The sequence below is a fragment of the Schistocerca nitens genome, chromosome 4 (assembly GCF_023898315.1).
Source record: "Schistocerca nitens isolate TAMUIC-IGC-003100 chromosome 4, iqSchNite1.1, whole genome shotgun sequence".
NCBI lineage: Eukaryota > Metazoa > Arthropoda > Insecta > Orthoptera > Acrididae > Schistocerca > Schistocerca nitens.
In genome coordinates, this window is record NC_064617.1 from 205,071,777 (window position 1) to 205,091,184 (window position 19,408).

The window sequence follows — 19,408 nt, forward strand, 5'->3', positions numbered from 1 at the left end:
TGTTGCCGATATGATTGCACTATTGGTTGGAGGATGGCATTTGCGTATTGTACAGCTGTTACGGCGCCTTCCATGACCACCAGTGGCGTACGTCAGCCCCACATAATGCCACCCCAAAACATAAGGGAACCTCTACCTTGCTGCACTTGCTGGACAGTGTGCATAAGGCATTCAGCCTGATCAAGTTGCCTCCAAACACATCTCCGATGATTGTCTGGTTGAAGAAATATGCGACACTCATCGGTGAAAATAATGTGATCCCAGTCCAGAGCGGTCCATTCGGCATGTTGTTGGGCCCATCTGTACCACACTGCATGGTGTCATGGTTGCAAAGATGTAGCTCGCCATGGACATCAGGGGTGAAGTTACGTATCATGCAGCCTATTGCGCACAGTTTGAGTTGTAACACGACATCCTGTGGCTGCACGAAAAGCATTATTCAACATGGTGGCGTTGCTGTCAGAGTTCCTCTGAGCCATAATCCGTAGGTAGCGGTCATATGTCATCGACAGTTCCTGTCTCTCTGTATCTCCTTCATGTCTGAACAATATCACTTTGGTTCACTCCGAGACACCTGGACACTTTCTTTGTTGAGAGCCCTTCCTGGCACAAAGTAACAATGCGGACGTGATCGAACTGCAGTATTGACCATCTAGGCATGGTTGAACTACAGACAACACGAGCCGTGTACCTCCTTCCTGGTGGAATGACTGGAACTGATCGGTTGTTGGACCCCCTCCATGCTGCTGCTCATGCATGGTTGTTTACATCTTTGGGCAGGTTTAGTGACATCTCTGAACAGTCAAAGGGACTATGTCTGTGGTACAATATCCACAATCAGTGTCTATCTTCAGGAGTTCTGAGAACCGGGATGGTGCAAAACTTTATTGATGTGTGTAATTTGGGCAGTTCCCTGGCACAGGGGATAGTGATGGTCAGGGTAGACATCCTTATACCACTTTACAGCTTTGACAACATTTCTTTGACATTTGCTGAGTAAAAAAAGTATGTATAACTTCTCATTGGTGTACGCATTTGCATGCAAAGGATGTTCAGGCAGAAATGACTTACTGATAGGTGACACAGTTCCTGCTAGTTTTGGAGTGCAGACAAGTAAACAGTTGAAAGGCTTCATACAACAATGTAGTATGGCATGAGCATGTTTACAACACAATAGCCAATTCCAACTGACTTGCCTTTCAATTTTAGAATATTTCTCAGATTGAAACTTCCTGGCAGATTAAAACTGTGTGCCGGACCGAGACTCAAACTTGGGACCTTTGCCTTTCACGTGCTCTACCAACTGAACTACCCAAGCACAACTCACTTGGCAAAAGTAAAGCTGTGAGGACGGGGCGTGAATTGTGCTTGGGTAGCTCAGTTGGTAGAGCTCTTGCCCGCGAAAGGCAAAGGTCTCGAGTTTGAGTCTCGGTCAAGCACACAGTTTTAATCTGCCAGGAAGTTTCATATCAGCGCACACTCTGCTGCAGAGTGAAAATCTCATTCTGAATTTCTCAGATTGCATTTTGAGGAGTTTCAACCTCAGAATTAACAAGTATTATAATAATGAATTCATATTTTCAAGCACTTATGGATGACATTAAAAAAGTATATTTTTCCATTACAAAAAAATCATACTTGCTTCTATAACTTGATCAAGACAAGAGTTCAGACTTACTATCACACACTAAAGTATGTACCATTAGCACAGTATCATTTGCTGAAAACCTCATTTCGATATCTGGAACCATTCACAAAGAAAAAGGGGTGTTACTTCTTACGTGACTCACACTGTATAGTGGAGTTATTTTAAGTGTATCAAGTGAGTACTTCTTTGCAGTTGTTAAGTGAGATTTTATTTAAAATATATTCCTATAAATAATGTCAATATTATGAAAAGGATAGTTGCTACTTACTCACCATATAGCGGAGATGCTGAGTAGTCACAGACAGGCACAACAAAAAGACTGTCAGCAAGTAAGCCTTCGGCCAAAAAGGCCTTCATCAGAATTAGACAAAACACACACACACACACACACACAGGCAAACACAATGCACACGTACATGACCACAGCTTTTGGCTGCCAACGCCAGCCTGCAAGCAGCTGTGCATGATGGGACAAGCAAACTGGGTGGTGGGGATAATGAGTAGGCGGGGAGTGGGAGCAGTAGCAGGGTAGTAGTGTGGGCTACAGTAAAGTGCTCCTTGTGGGAGCACACAGGGAGGTGGTGGCAAGAGGATAGGGTAGCTACTTGAAGTTGGGAGGTTAGATGGACGGGAGGGGGGGGGGGGGCAGTGGGAAAGAAGAGAAGTAAAAAGACTGTGGGTGCATTGGTGGAATAGGGGACTGTGTAGAGCTGGAATGGGAACAGGGCAGGGGATAGGTGAGTAAAGGAAAAGACTGTCAAAGATTGAGGCCAAGAGGGTTACAGGAACATAGGGTATATTGCAGGGTGAGTTCCCATCTGTGCTGTTCAGAAAAGCCGGTGTTGGTGGGAAGGATCCAGATGGCACATGCTGTGAAGCAGTCATTGAAGTGAAGAATGTTGTATTGGGCAGTGTGCTCAGCAACTGGGTGGTGAAGCTGTTTCTTGGCCACAGTTTGTCAGTGGTCAGTCATGTGAACAGACAGCTTGTTGGTTGTCATACCAATGTAGAATGAAGCACAGTGGTTCCAGCTTAGCTTGTAGATCACATGACTTGTTTTACAGGTTGCCCTGCCTTTGATGGGATAGGTGATGCTCGTGACCAGACTGGAGTAGGTGGTGGTGGGAAATATGTGGGACAGGTCTCGCATCTAGGTCTATTACAGGGATGTGAGCCATGAGGTAAGCGGTTGGGAGCAGGGCTTGTGTGGGGAAGGACAACGATATTGTTTAGGTTCAGTAGGTGGCCGAATAGCACTGTGGGAGGGGTCGGAAGGATACTGAGTAGGACATTCCTCATGTCACGGCACGACGACAGATAGTTGCAACCCTGGTGAAGAATACGACTCAGTTGTTCCAGGGCTGGGTGGTATGAAGTAACAAGGGGAATGCTCCTCTGTGGCCATACAGTGATACTTTGGGAGGTGGTGGGTGACAAGAACTTGTACCTCATGCTACCAACTCCTCCCCCCCCCCCCCCCCACTCCTTTTCCTCCCTACTACAGTTCACACCTAACAACTTCACTTAATCTAGTCACATCTGCCATCCCCCTTTCTCACACTTATGCACCCAGAGAACTGCAACCCATATTACAATCTTTTATTTATTTTGTCTTTGATCTCAGTGTGTTTTCACGTCAGTGTCAGTTGGTTTTTGTGTATCACTACCAGCCTACTCCCTCAGATTTCATCTGGTTTCCTCCTACCTCATCCGTTTGATCCTTTTTATAATTTTTCTTATGTGTTTTGGTGCATTTTTGCCAATTTTTTGGATGTATTTCTATGTTTTTTAGATATTTTTATGAATTTTATCCTCCACCATGGATCCTTGCTCCTTCCATCTGCATCAATACAAAAAAGCATCACCTGCATCAGTTTAGAAAAGTTTCCTTATCCTTAGCCAGAACCCATCCCACATACTGTTCCTGCACTGTTGCTTGGCTCATGGAATCCCCCCAAACGATCTTACCATTAAATTACCCATATCTGGCTGCAACTCTTCATTCCACAGTGACGTCCATTTGTTCAGATTCCACGAGTCCTCAACCCTCACCAACATAGTCCTGCCAAATCCTGTCCATCAGGCCCAAACCTCCTTGCAATATCTCCCCATCTGTAAAATTCTCCTGCTATGTAATCCCAACTTCCTGAATCTCACGTCACACATTGAAACTCTTGCCCTTGAGGTATTAGAGGAGCATGCATAATGCCACCTCAAAAGACTCTCCACTCTGTTCACTTCCTACTCCCATCTTGGACTACCACTATTCACCACCTTTAAAACAACATACCCCACATCTCCTCATACCTGACAAACCCTGTCTCACAGACCAACTACATTTATCCCACCCTCGAAAACTTCCTCCGACCACCACACAGAATCCAGAATCCAAACAGACCCAAAACATGGTCATGAACATTTCCCCCAAAAGCCTTAGCCCCACAGAAGTATCAGTCCTTACCAAAGGCCTCACTTTTTGCCCCACTCCCAAAGTCAGTAAAGCAGAACCTGTTAGTTGTGGTGTTACATTGTCAGTACTGTTTGCAAACACTCACAGCAGAACAATGCATATAACTGTATGTCACTCCATGAAAAGCTATGTGCCACTGTGGTTACATATCTAGTAAACAAGCAAGTATTTTGTATAATTTGCTTTGGTGGCATGTTATTTATTAACTACTGTTACTTAGCCATTGAGACAGTGTTTGTTTATTTGTAGAGACAACTAGAAGCATGCCAAAACACAAAGAATACTCAGTTGATGCAAGACAATCTGTTCTGCATCCTTTGCAGAAGGGAAAGCCATAGACTAGCGTCGCTAGGGAGTGTGGCATAATATAGTAGCTAATAAGTGTGTGGAGTCGACAGAAAAAAGAGAAAGGAATAGTTGCCAATAAGTCAAGGTTAGGTGGCCCTAAAAAAAAGAACAGTGGAGGAGGATCAGAATGATTTGCATGCAATCTGCTGCTGTTCCAAGAAAATAGACTAGGCAAATTAGGGATGATGTGTCTACTTTCTTGTCATTCCTTAGATGACCTTTTTTCTGTAGCCTAAAATCTTTGAATAGAAAATTATACTATTTGTAGTGACTGGATCAAAATATGTATTTATACAGTTTTTGTAGCTAAATGAATGGTATTATTTAAGATGTTCATGTCATAAACAAGACCAATCAGTCTTCTCAGTATGCTGTTCACAGGATTACTTCATGACATACTTTTATTTACTACTACACCAAGGAATTTGGCACTGTTTTCAGTGTTCAGTTTTTTGTCCATATAGCTTATTTCAAGTATTCATTGCATAGATTATAATTCAGTGAAATGAGAAATTATTATTTTTGCAAAGTCAAGTTAAAATTATTTATTTTTTACCCATATATGCAGTTCTCCAAGTGTATGCAGCAGGCTATTGTCATTGAGTCATGTGCGTAGAGAATGATATCAGACTGAACTGGCTCAACATATAATTTATGTAAAACAAAGCTAGTAGTTGCCCTAATGTTGAACCTCGTGGAACACCTAATTTTTTTCCGGCCAGAGAGGATCTTCTTGTTACTTTTATGCACAAGTACATTTTTTTTTCTGTTTGCTAAATGTGATGACATCCTGCTGAGAGATTTTCCCTGCAAACTGTAGCTTTTCAGTTCCCAGAGAAGCAGGTACTGTGTTAACATGGTATGTAGGATGGGAGAACAGGTGCAGACTACAGTATTGGTTTTCTCATTGATACGTGTTCAGATTGTATAATTGGTAGAGCAGGTCTCTTGATATGCAGGAACACAAGTTCAAACCTTGATTCAGGTCACAGCTTTAAGCTGACACTAATATGATGAAAAATATTGAATAGAATACACACAGTCATATGATAGAAGAAGGCTATGTATGTTGCGCTTCTGCCATATAAGGACATGGAATTGTACATTGGGTTACAATGTGATTGCTTTCTCATTGTACTTCCGCCATCCTGTGTGTGTCTGTAAAATTATAGACCACATGATGGAGGCATTACAGTATAGAAAAATAAATAATATGAAGATTTCACCTATGTGTTATATACTGTTGTAAATTTTACATATCTGATTAATAAACAAGTTCCTTAATGTTTTAACTATTGTATAACAATGAAAATTATCAATTTTTGACAATATAATGTAACTGAATGGATAAAAAAATCTACTCACCAAGCGGCGGCAGAACACACACATAAAAAAGAGCTTGCATAAGTAAAACATTTTGTTATGTGTGTGTTCTCCTGCCCCCGCTTGGTGAGTAGATTTTTTGTCCATCCAATTACATTATAACTACCATATGAGTAAGATAAGAATTTTTCACTTCATCATGCAAATTTATTGAGTGTAGTTTTTGTTATTCATCATGTCCGATTCGGTAAATAAATCCATTTGTTTTTTAATCTTGGTTACACATATTCTTCATTTATATATATTAATTACAGTGCACTAAAGTACTCGGCCAGTACAAAGGTGTTTGTAAAGATGGACTTCTTGGTGGAATTGATGATAATCAACTCCATACAGCAGTGAGGGAAAATGGCATTAATATAATAACATATAGGAGATCATTAAAATCAGGTATGTTCACATTGTACCATTTGTGGGATTACCACAAGTAACTGTTGTTACAGTAACCGTCTGTTGTTATTATTCTGTAGTGCCATGATAAAATCTTACTTCATATTATGATTCAAATGCATTCTTTTCTTTGATTATGAATTAAATTACCTTTATTCTAAAAAAAATGTGTGTCATGAACAGCTGACCCAGGGGATAAGGAATTTCCTTTGGAAGGAACATCATACCTAGTGTGGGCCATTGGAAGATTGGATAAAAACAAGGAACCTATGTTTCATGATCTCTATCCCAAAGGAGATATTAAAGTGGAGCTCAACCGCAAGGAGAAGGAGAGTAATTGTTTTGCTTTCACAAGAACTCACGAAAACTTTAGGTAAGTGTCACAATGAGAACCACAGAAACAGGATTGTTTTAGTGTGTTGTATGCTGGTACAGTGACAAAACCATTTTACATGTGGACTTCACATGAGATACTTGTGCCCGTACCTATTATGGATTCCAAAACTCTAATTAGGAACTCCAGCATATGTTGCTTTCCCCACATAAATGTGGAGAATATATCATCTATACACAAGGGCTGTCCTAGAAGTTCTTGACCTAATAAAGAAAACAAAGAAATTCTGGGAAAAAACATCTTTACATACACTAATGAGACAAAACATTATGACCACGTCTTCAATAGCTTGTTTGTCCATCTTTGGAACAAAATGCACTACTGATTCTGCATATCTGGGATCCAACAGCCTGCTGCTAGGTTTGTGGAAATATGTGGCATTAGATGCCTATGCACAGGTCATGTAATTCGTGCAAATAACAAGCTGCCGATTTGCCTATGCAATGATGCTGCCCGATAGCGACCCAGGTGTGTTTCATAGGATTTGCACCTGGTGAGTATAGTTGCTGAGACACCAACGTGAGTTCACTATAATGCTCCTCAAGCTATTGTAACGTGGTTCTGTTCCAAAGACATGGATAGTTATACTGCTGAAAAATAACATCACGATCAGGCAAGACGTCACTCATGAAGGGATGCAAGTCATTTGCAGCTGTCAGCATGGCTTTGATTACTACCACGGGTCCCATGCAAGTGCAGGAGAATGTCTCCCATACCATGATACTGCTCCCACCAGCCTGTGCCTATGGCGGGCTGCACATTTAGAGCCACCGTTCACCTCAGTGATGGCGTTTATGGAGATGACCATTGACGTAGTGTAGCGAAAGCATGATTCACTCGAAGAGCAACTTCTGTCCATTGAGCGATAGTCAAATTACGATGGTCCCTTGCCCACTGCAATCGTAATTGACAATGTCAACATGTGAACAAGTAGGGGTCCTCTGCTGCAGAGCTCCAATTTCAACGATGTACAATGAATGGTGTGCATCGAAACACTCGTGCGTGTAGCAGCATTGTGCTCTTTCAGCAGAGATGTCACAGATCACCATCTATCTTACTGTACAGAGCAGACAAGCTGTCCACATTCTGTGAAGAGATGTGGACATCCAATCATTTAGCGCCTAGTGGTGGTTTCACTGTCCTTCTACCTCTTTCCATAGAAGCTCACGACAGTAGCACATGAGCATTTGACCAGATTTGCCGTTTTCAAGATACTCGTTCACAGGTCCTGCATAATAATAACTTACCCTTTGTCAAAGTCGCTTTTACCAATGAATTTCCCCATTTTTTGCCCATATCTTTGCTAGGGTGATTTCCCGTCTGTGTTTGCTCTGCTTACATGCTTTCGTTATCCTGTCACATGCCTGCAACGCCACCAGGTGGCATCCAGCATTATGGTGAACAGTGGTCATAATGTTTTGGCTGATCAGTGTATAGTCTCCTTTCAATTCAGTACACCTATCCCAACAATGTTCAATAGTTCAGAACCTCATTAATAGTGAGAACCTCTGACAAAAATAGACATCAACTGCAGGCTCCACATCTTCATTTTGGCAAATCTTTGACCACCAAGCCATTTCTTCGAGTCTTGAAACAGAAAATAGTCAAAGGTTGGTAAATGTTGTGAATAGATTGTATGAAGAAAGGGTCTGAACTTTAACTCATTGATTTAGACCAAGTTGATGAAGCACGTGTGAACTGGTGATGAAACAAAACTTTATTTTTAACCAAATATGGTCTTGTTGTTTGATCTAACCATTCTATACATTCACATAATTCCCACCATTGTTTGCATTTCATTTTTGAAGATAATGAAAATTATATCATGTGCACCGCAAAAAACTGACGCCATGACCGTGCCTACAGATGGGAGACTTTGTTTTCTTTTGAGCTGATTCTCCCCTTTTAGTCCACTGTTTTGATCGTTGCTGTGCCTCAGGTGTGAAGTGATGGACCCATGTTCCATCCATGGTTATGAATTGAAGCGAGAAACTCAGCTTCATTGCAGCAAGAAATTGCCCAATACTTGACTGAAACTTCCTCACGATGCTGTTTTTGTTCCATTGGGAATAAATGCAGCACCCATATTGCACGCACCTTCTCATGTCCAGATTTTCAATCAGTATGCAGTGTACAGCATTTTGAAATGCCTGTGGTGTCTGCTAGCTCACCTACTTTCAGCTGGTGGTCATCCAGTACCATTTTGTGGATGTTCTTCACAATTTATGACTTGGCCACTTCATTTGGTTAACCACTGCAATGCTTGTCCTGGTAGCTCATATGGCCTCATGTAAGCTCTGCTATCCAATATTTTACTGTTGTAAATGAAGGAGCAGACACCACCAGAGTGGAATCTTGCTCAGCTTTAATAATAATTGGACTAAAATCTGTCAAAGAAAAGTATTCTACCACATAATGACGACCACTTTTATTGATGTTTATAAATTTGCTGAGAGCATTCACTGTTGACCGTTACCAAACAAATTCCAAACAGAGTAACATTGTGAAATTCAAACTAGTTCTTTATAAGGCTGGTACTTTTTACCATAGTCATTTGTTTGCAACAGCAACCAACATCTATACCTCGTGTTAGTACTTCCAGGACAGCCCTTGTACATAACAACTTTTACTTCAATGAAGCTTGACAAATCTCAAGGATGTGAAATTAACTAATTGCTAAATTATGAAATAAAGTGTTTATTTCAAAATAAAGCTACAGCCTACACAGGAAAATGACTTCCCTCAAGATAGAATTAATGTTTTTTTGTGCACTTAAATGACTTGCAGGTATACAATTTATCAATATTGCTGAACTTCTGTGTTAATATGTGGCAGTTCCCTAACTGTTTCAACTTCAAGAATTATGTGCGCTAACTGCATTTACATTCATACTCTGCAGACCTCTGTGAAATGCACAGCGGAGAATATTATCCAGTGTATCAAATACTAATGTTTCTTTCCTTTTGTGTATGGATTACAGGAATAATGCTTAAATTCCATTGTATATGCTGTGATTAATGTAATCTTGTCTATGCTATCCCAGGAGTGGTACATAGGACACTATAATACATTCCTAGATTCCTCACTTCATACTGATTCTTGAAAGTGTCTAAGCAGGCCCTCATGAGATTCTTGCTGTCTATCTTCAGGCATCTTCTAGTTAAATTTTTCAGTATTTTAGTGATGCTCTACTATAAGTCAAAGAAACCTGTGACCAGTCATGCAGCCTTTCTTTGTAGATGGTTCAGTGGCACCTGTTAGTTCTATTTAATGTGCATCGCACAAACTTGGGCAACATTTTAGGGTGGGTTGCATGAGATTTTTGTAAGCAATCTCTTTTGTAGAGTGAATTTTCACAGCATCATACAATAAATGAAAGTCTGTCACCTGCTGTATCTACCATTGACCCTAATGATCATTCCACTTCATGTCGCCACTAACTGTTACACCTAGGTATTTGCTTGATTTGATTGAGTTCAATTCTAACTCAGTAATCATTGATATTGTAGTCATAGTACAATACATTTCTATATTTTTTTGAAGTGCATAATTTTCTGTTTTGAACATTTAAAGCAGTTTGTCAGTCTTTGGACCACTTTTAAATTTATCAAGCTCTGACTGTATATTTGTGAAGATTTTTTCAGACAGTATACAAGTATAGTCAACTTTATCATACTGCTAATAGTCTGAGGCTATTGTTGATAGTCTGAGGGAGTCGTTAATAATATGTGATTGGTTGTTAATGTACAGTACAATATGAATAGTAAGAATCATAACACACTTCCCTGGAGCACGCCTGAAGTTACTTTTACATCTGTTGATGATTCTCCACCCAAGGTAACTTGTTGCATGCTACCATGAAATACTCAGTCCTGTCACAAATATTGTTCGATACCCAATATAATCACACTTTTCATTAATAACCAATGATGTGCTACTGAATCCAATGGTTTTCGGAAGTCAAGGTTTACTGTGTTCACCCATCTGGCTTGATCACAATATCTTATAAGAAAGCTTGAGTTGAGTTTTGCATGACTGATATTATCAGAATCGATGCTGGATCGCCACAGTTGAGGTAATTCTATTTGAGATACCTTGTTATGGTTGAACTCTGAATATCCTAAGATTCTACAACAGATGGATGATTGTTTTGCATATCACATCTGTTAGCTCTCTCGTACATGGGTGTGATCTGTCCTTTCATCCAAGTATTGGGCACAATTTTTTGTTCAAGGGATCTAGAGTATATTGTAGTTAGAAGAGGGTCTAACTTGCCCTCAAATTTTATATAGAATCTGATAGGAAATCCTTCAGGACTTGGATCATTGTTCAGTTTTAGTGATATGGGCTGTTTCTCAACATGTCTGACACTAATATTACTATAACACAACTTTTCAGGACTACAAGAATTAAACTAATGCAGTGCCATTGGATCATCCTATGTAAATAAATGTTTGAAAATGGAGTTCAGCATTTCTACTTTTGCTTTGCTACATTCATTTTCCGTTCCTGTTCCAGCCATGAGTGGATGGACTCTTAACTTTGATGGCACTGACAGCCTTTAGACATAACCAGAATTCTTCGGGTTTTGTGGGAGGTCTTTTGACAATGTTCTGCTGCAGTAGTAATTGAAGGCTTCACGCATTGTCCTTTTGGCAGCCAAATGTGTTTCATTTAGCATCTCTCTGCCTGTAGCCCTATGGCTTGTTTTTGCACATGTTTTGCAGTAGTTACCATTTCTTTAGGAATTTTTGTGCAAAGACTGTACACCATGGAGGGATCCTCCCTTTGTGACCTGTTTTCTTTGTGCATAATCTATACGATGCTTGCTATTATTGAGTCACTGCATCTCAGCGTTCTAGTGCCCAGAGCCAAATGTTTCATGTTCTTCCTTGAGATACGATACTACTGTCTTTTTATCCAGTTTACTCACCATCTTTCTACATATGTAAGTGGTGTGCTGTGGTAATAGCTGCTACAGAGCACTCATGGTCACTGATAAAAGTTTCAGTGTGGACATCGTAGGTGAAGTCAGGGTTATTTGTTGCCATTATAACGAGCTCCTCATTCAGGCCTTGAAGGCCCAATGGATGTTGACAGGCTGCTGTACCATCCCCAGCCTTGCAGAAACATGTGGATGAGGTATGGAGGGTCATGTGGTTAGCACCCACCTTCCCAGCCATATTTTTGGCTTTCCAGTTCATGGAGCTATTACTTCTTATTCAAATAGCTCCTCATTTGGCATCACCAGGCTGAGTGCACTGTGTATCATTCCTTCCACCAAGAAAAAATCCTTGTCAGTACCAAGAATTGAACCTAGGTCTTCTGCTTTGCAGCCTGTCTATGCTGACCACTAAGCTACAGAGACATACATTTGCTGTTATGTCAAATATATTTCCATCATGAGTAGGATTTTGAACTATCCATTCCTAACACAAAGTGGGAAATTAGTACTGTTCCACATTTTTTTAACTTCTACTCCCTTGCAAAACTGTAATTTTACCAATAATGTTTTATAAGACTTGACACAGTCAAGAATGTGGAACACCGATCTTCATTTTTTATGTAATTTTCATTTGTCTAGATCACGAGTTTATAAGATGGAATGATTGGTTTCAGTTGTGTGAGCGTTCATCTTCAGATCATAAAATACATGCACAGTGTAACTATAATGTAATTGACAAAGTAGGGGAAAGATAGGTTGATGCTTACCATAAATATGGCACATTAAGTTGCAGACAGGCACAATTAAAAGACACTTACACATTAGCTTACGGCCACAGCCTTCATCTATATATGTTACTGGATAGATAAAAAATCTACTCACCAAGTGGTGAGAGGAATCCCTCTTCCCTCCCCTTCAACTCTTCTGTCAGAAGAAGGAGCCACTGACTGCGAAAGCTTGCAGATTTTGATATTTCTATATGTGTGTTTCCTGCCACCGCATGAATAGATTTTTTTTTTTTCAATTCAATTACAATATATTTTCAGATATTGATTATTTTCATTGATATACAAAGTGTAACATGTCACATGTTGTACAATCAAGTACTTTTAATGACCCAGTACTTGACAATATATGTGATGTGATACACTTTGTAATGATATTTTACAATCTGAAGGTGATTGATAGCATAATTGAAACTGGTCATTTCATTTTACAAACTCATGATCTAGACAAGTAAAGGTTACATTGCCAGTTAAGTGTTGGAGGATTAAAGTCTCCTTCAGTAATGACAGAACGATTGGGGAACATACGTACTAGTGATCTGAGGTTTTCTTTAAAGTTTTTGGCTACATTTGGGAGCGAGTGTAGTGGTCGACAGAAGGCCTCAGTTAAAAGCTTTTGCCAATCCTTGATACTAACTCTTGCCCAAATGACTATGCATGCAGTGTATGTTTCTGTCTCAGTGCATTTGAGTTGCTTGTCCACTTCGGTGAATACCCACCCCCATTTCACATTAGCCTTTGATTACCCCAAAAACTCTCAGCTGTCATTCTTGTGTTTTAATCAGCTGTCTGTGCCTGTCATTATGTTAGCTCTACTCTTTTTCAAGTGCTTCAAACAGTGGTTGTGAATGCTGCCACAAATGGAGGGGCCAGTGGCCTTGCCGCAGTGGTAATACTGGTTCCCATCAGATCACCAAAGTTAAGCGTTGTCAGACTTGGCTAGCACTTGGATGGGTGACCATCTGGGTCTGTCGAGGACTGTTGGCAAGTGGGGTGCACTCAGTTCTTGTGAGGTCAATTGAGGAGCTACTTGACTGAGAAGTAGAGGCTCTGGTCATGAAAACTGACAACAGTCGGGAGAGCGGTGTGCTGACCACACGCGCTTCCATATCTGCAGCCAGTGATGCCTATTGGCTGAGGTTGACACGACAATCGGTACTGTTGGCCCTTCTGAGGCCTGTTTGGACAGAGGTACATATGGAGGGGGCTGGGAGTGGGGGGCATTTCTGTGGGTGTTACTCCAACACTTCAGAGTGATCTAGAGTAATCATTATTAGCTGGTTCAAATATAGGTTCTTGTGATTTGAAAAACCTTTGTGTGTGTGCGTCCCACATACTCTTAGCTATCTCTGTGGCAGCCTCTGAAATGTAATACATCCCTGACCATTTTAAGACATCCTACAGTTTGCAAACTGATGGCACTAGACTAGGAACTCACAGCTTAACTTGTCACAGAAGCTTTATAATCTTTGATTCAGGAGTTCTATTTGACTTACAACCAGAGGAGCCATGATCAGATCTGAAGATAATGCTGATGATTGTGTGTTTCATTGAAATCTGTGAGCAAGGCTGGTCTTCTTAACCTTCTCTGTGATTCACTGGAATGATCAAAGTATGACCTTGGAGCCCATGCAACAGGCATTGTTTGTTCCAGTGTGTGCCACAATGTGCACGTGATCACACCCTTTTCCTTGAAAGACCATCAGAACGGTGTCTTCAACTGGTTTATTGGGGGCCCCCAGGTACAAACACTGAGTGCCCCAGATGATTCTTGCTATTTCTTTTTGCTATTTTCCTAAAGAGTACCATTATACATTGTACATTCCGACTACTGACAGTTAAAAGACTCACAACCTTCTGCACTCACTATCATATGTCACAAGACACAATAGGCTTTCCAGTGAGTAAAATGTGTTGCACTGGCTCAGTTTAGAGTCTGTAGGAGACAACACTTCAACTTTTGCTAAGTGGGGTGGGGGATGTGATCCCCACCACCCATGTACAGAGCCACCAGGCCTGTCACTGTCATGCCACTCAAAACCAAGTTGACAAGTAGTTACAGGTCCTGTATGTACTGAAGAATAGACAGTATTTACAGAAGAGGATAATACTTGAGGTATCTTTGATATCTGTAGTATATAACTTAGTAGTTCGGCTAACATACCCATTCACAGTAGATTCCAATTTCTCAACAGCAGTCAGTATGATTTCCAGCTGTTACAAACAGCAAGTAACTCATTTCATTCCTGAGAGAAGTGTTCACTGTGGAGCTGCATTGTCTCGGGAACAATGTTTGTCTGAACAGAGAATAAATGTCTTTAAATTGGCCTCAGTGATTCTCTTTTGATTTCAGGATCTGTTTTGCTATAAGTATAACAAGTTCCCTTTAAAAAATAAAATTTTAACATCCAAGAAAATGGCTTGTTTTATAACAACAGAGAAACTTGGTGTAAAATGTACTGATTCTCTAAAGCTACCTGGAACTCTATTTTGAATTTGTGTTTTTTCACTGTTATGGCTCTGAGCACTATGGGACTCAACTTCTGAGGTCATTAGTCCCCTAGAACTTAGAACTAGTTAAACCTAACTAACCTAAGGACATCACACACATCCATGCCCGAGGCAGGATTCGAACCTGCGACCATAGCAGTCGCGCGGTTCCGGACTGAGCGCCTAGAACCGCTAGACCACCGTGGCCGGCTCTCACTGTTATGCTCACTAAAACAAAATCACATAAAAAACTTTAAAATAGCAGAAACTTACAACAAACACACACAGTATGCACTTCTGATAGAAGTGGAAATTAACTGGAAGATGATATGCATGATATGACAGGTGTAATATGTACAGAGCACAATATTGCATATAGCTGTTGACTATGTAACAGCTATTTTAATGTCACAATCATAATTTTTGAACACCTCTTTTGAAGAAGAAACTGGTCAAGGAGAAAAATATATGGAAATATTGTACCAATCATATATCTACACTGCAATTAAGCGGTAACTATGTGCTGAACATGATACTCCTGCCAAAATTTGTAGAATACACAACTGTACCTCGCTACCAATGATTTGCTGTGAAATACATTATGTGTGACACTCGTAAGCTTCTGAAAATTCTCAAAAATCACATATTTGTATACACTGGAATTATAGGGAATGACTGAATGAAGATACTACTTTCAAAATTTGTAGGAAGATTAAGTGTAGTTTACAGTTGATAGTTGTATGTGTTAGGTCTTGAGCATTACTTGAAACATACCAAAATTTTCAAAAATATGTAACATATCACAGTACATAACGCTTTTGATAGAATCAGTGAAGGGTAATGGGGAAGAAGGCTAATGGGGAAATGATGCGAACACCATGTTTAGTTTGTATGTAAGAAGTTATAATCTAGGATCTTGATGCAAATTTCTCTAACATTCATGGTCTTACTTGTATATAGATATATAAAAATGTATAAATACATGTACAAAATGCATGAATTTTGCACTCCACAATTTAGTGGCACCTTCTGCACTTGCTTGTCAAAGATGAACTTGCTGTGTGAGTATATCCAACTCAAAACAGTGAAAACTGTAGAGCAGTATCACAACATGCCTTTTGCTTGTGATAGTTAACAGTGCAATGAGTTCAGCTCAGTTGATGCAGTATCTGATAAACAATGAATTTAATGTGTGGCATGATATGTTACTTCTACTGCAAGTGCAATTTTGTATTGCAGAAGTCACAGAACTAGTTGAAGATGTATTTCATGTTGTGCCTTAATTTAACTCACAGTAGCCTTTGACACTTCATTAATGACTTTACTTTCTTAATTGTTCCAGAGAACCATGGGAGAAGGCACAGATATTTGATAGATCCATCAGGACATTCAGGGCAATTTTAGGACCAGCAGGCGGTAAAAGAGGTTATCAAGGAATCACTGGTAAGTGTACTGTTGTAATTTTTGATTAGTTTGTAGGTATAACTTTCTCATATTTAAAACTGTGATTTCATGTGTTGGTAAATATTGATTTATTTGATTATAATAGAGGGAAACATTCCACGTAGGAAAAATATATCTAAAAACAAAGATGATGTGACTTACCAAATGAAGTTGCTGGCAGGTCGACAGACACACAAACAAACACAAACATACACACAAAATTCAAGCTTTCGCAACAAACTGTTGCCTCATCAGGAAAGAGGGAAGGGGAGGGAAAGACGAAAGGATGTGGGTTTTAAGGGAGAGGGTAAGGAGTCATTGCAATCCCGGGAGCGGAAAGACTTAACCTTAGGGGGAAAAAAGGACAGGTATACACTCGCACACACACACATATCCATCCACACATATACAGACTCAAGCAGACTGTACGAGAACTTGCAGAAGAACGTAACATTTCAGTTGGATCATGTCATGAAATCCTGACACAGCATCTTGGAATGCATTGTGTTACCACCAAGTTTGTCCCGTGGCTCATGAGTCAAGACCAGAAAGACCTTCATCTCGTAGTCTGTGAAGAGTGTTTGGAGTGCGTAGATGAGAACAAGATGTTCCTTACGAGAATCATAAGTGGTGATGAGACTTAGGTCTATGGTTATGGTGTTGGGACTGAGGTTCAATCTTCGCAATGGGTCAGGAAAGGTTCTCCAAGACCAAAAATTGTCTGGTCAAGTCAAATGTTAAAGCCATCTTGATAGTTTTCTTTGACTTTGAAAGATTAGTTGATCATGAATTCATGCCAGAGGGACAAATTCTTAATTGATGGTACTATTGGGACATGTTGTGATGCCTATGAGAAAATGTGAGAAGGAAATGGCTTGAAATGTGGTGAGACAATTCACAGCTCTTGCATCATGATAACACACCCGCACATTCATCCCTGTTGGTGCGTGACTATTGCACAAAACATGAAATCACTGTGCTGTTTCATCCTCCATACTCACCAGACCTGGCCCCTGTTAAAGCCATGCTGATAGATTTCTTTGACTTTGAAAGATTAGTTGATCATGAATTCATGCCAGAGGGACAAATTCTTAATTGATGGTACCATTGGGACATGTTGTGATGCCTACGAGAAAATGTGAGAAGGAAATGGCTTGAAATGTGATGAGACAATTCACAGCTCTTGCATCATGATAACACACCCGCACATTCATCCCTGTTGGTGCGTGACTATTGCACAAAACATGAGTGCTGTTTCATCCTCCATACTCACCAGACCTGGCACCTGCGGACTTCCCCCCCCCAAAGTTGAAAACCTCATTGCAAAGGATGAAGATTTGTGATGATAGATGAGATAAAAGAAAATTTGCAGACGACACTTCAGTGATCCAGCAAGAGATGTACCAAGACTGCTTCCGGAAGTGGAAACGTCATTGGGAGCGGTGTATCAATTGTGGAGGAGAGTATATTTAAGGAGATCATGCACAGTAAGTAAAAGGTAAGCATAGAAAAGTTTTGTGGACAAAGTTCTGGAATTTTTTGAATGGACCTGGTACAAAATTGATTAAGGTGAGCAGGAAGAGCGTCATAGGTTTGAAATCAGGTGAGCGCCAAATGAGGAAATGTCCAGTAGCAAACAGACCATGCACATTGGAGATGTTGATATAGAAGGCTGTGGCTTCAATGGTGGCAAGCAGTATGTATGGGGGTGTGGGGAGCACAGATTCCAGACAACAGACAATCTAAGAAATGGTTGGTGTCTTTAATACAGGACAGTCTGCGTACTATAGATCGCAGGTGTTGATCAATTAAAGGAGGTGTACATTTGGTGGGTGCTTTGAAGCCAGCAACTGATGACTCCATCACTATCCTCCCAGTGGACAAGGGATCCTTGTCATGAATGTATTAATCAGTTACTTCCACAAGGCTGTGACTTCCTAGAATCATACCCTGAAATGAGGTCCATTCTGTTTGAAATTTTGCCCACCACACCTAGAACAGATTTTTTGTTGCCAATATAATCTCTGCAATGTCTTTTTCAGATGCTATGCTCCTTTTGCACACATTTCTCTACTTTGTGTCTCCTACACCTTTGACTTACCTCATTGCAACACCTACCCTATGGGTCCTTCTACCGACACCTATATTGATGAGCCAAAACATTATGACCACCTGGTTAATAGCTTATTTTGCCCATCTTTGGAATGAAATACATCACTGATTCTGCATATCAAGGATTTAGCAGTTTTCTGGTAGGTTTGCGGAGGTATGTGACATTAAAGGTCTATGCACAGGTCATGTAATTCACATAAATAACAGACTGCTGATTTGCTTATGTGATGATGGTGCCCAGTAGTGACCCAGATGGGTTCCATAGGATTTACCTCAAGTGAAGTTGGTCACCAAGATATCAGTGCTGTCAGCATGTCTTCAATTATTACCACAGGTCCCATGGATGTACAGGAGAATGTCTCCCATACCACAGTAATGCTCCCACCAGACTGTCTCTGTGGCGAGCTGCATGTTTTGAACCACTGTTCACCATGATGATGGTGTTTGTGATGACCATCAACCTAGTATAGCCAAAAATGTAATTGACTTGAAGATCCAAAATATTTCCTTTGATCGATGGTAGAATCCTGATGGTCTCATGCCCACAGCAATTGTAATTGATGATGTCATTGGGTAACATGTGAACACGTATGGGTGGTCTGCAGTGGAGTTGCATGTTCAACAGTGCACAATGAACAGTGTGATCCAAAGCACTTGTGCTCTTTCAGCAGAAATGCCACAGATCACCATCTATCCTACTTTTCAGAACAGATAAGCCTCCAAACACTACGTTCTATGATAAGTCATGGACATCCAACCATTTCGCATCTGATGGTATTTTCACTGTCTTTCTACCTCTTTTGGTTGAGTTCACTTCAGTAGCACGTTAACATTCAACCAGCTTCGCTGTTCTCAAGATATTCATTCACAGGCTCTGTGTAATAATGATATGCCCTTCGTCAAAATCGCTTATCTCAATGGATTTCTTCATTTGCAGCCCATATCTTCGCTAGGATGATCCCTCATCCATGTCTGCTCCATTTACATACTTTTGTTACCA

General features: G+C 40.4%; 1 protein-coding gene across 1 annotated transcript in view; it reads left to right on the top strand.

Moving 5' to 3' along the window:
* LOC126251476 (protein Skeletor, isoforms B/C) overlaps nucleotides 1-19,408 on the top strand; it is a 68,439-nt gene that overhangs the window by 30,671 nt on the left and 18,360 nt on the right. Inside the window, exons 8-10 of the mRNA XM_049951923.1 lie at nucleotides 6,104-6,239; nucleotides 6,423-6,612; nucleotides 16,196-16,296. Of these exons, the coding sequence (XP_049807880.1) occupies nucleotides 6,104-6,239; nucleotides 6,423-6,612; nucleotides 16,196-16,296 (427 nt within the window). The remainder of the gene's footprint in view (nucleotides 1-6,103; nucleotides 6,240-6,422; nucleotides 6,613-16,195; nucleotides 16,297-19,408) is intronic.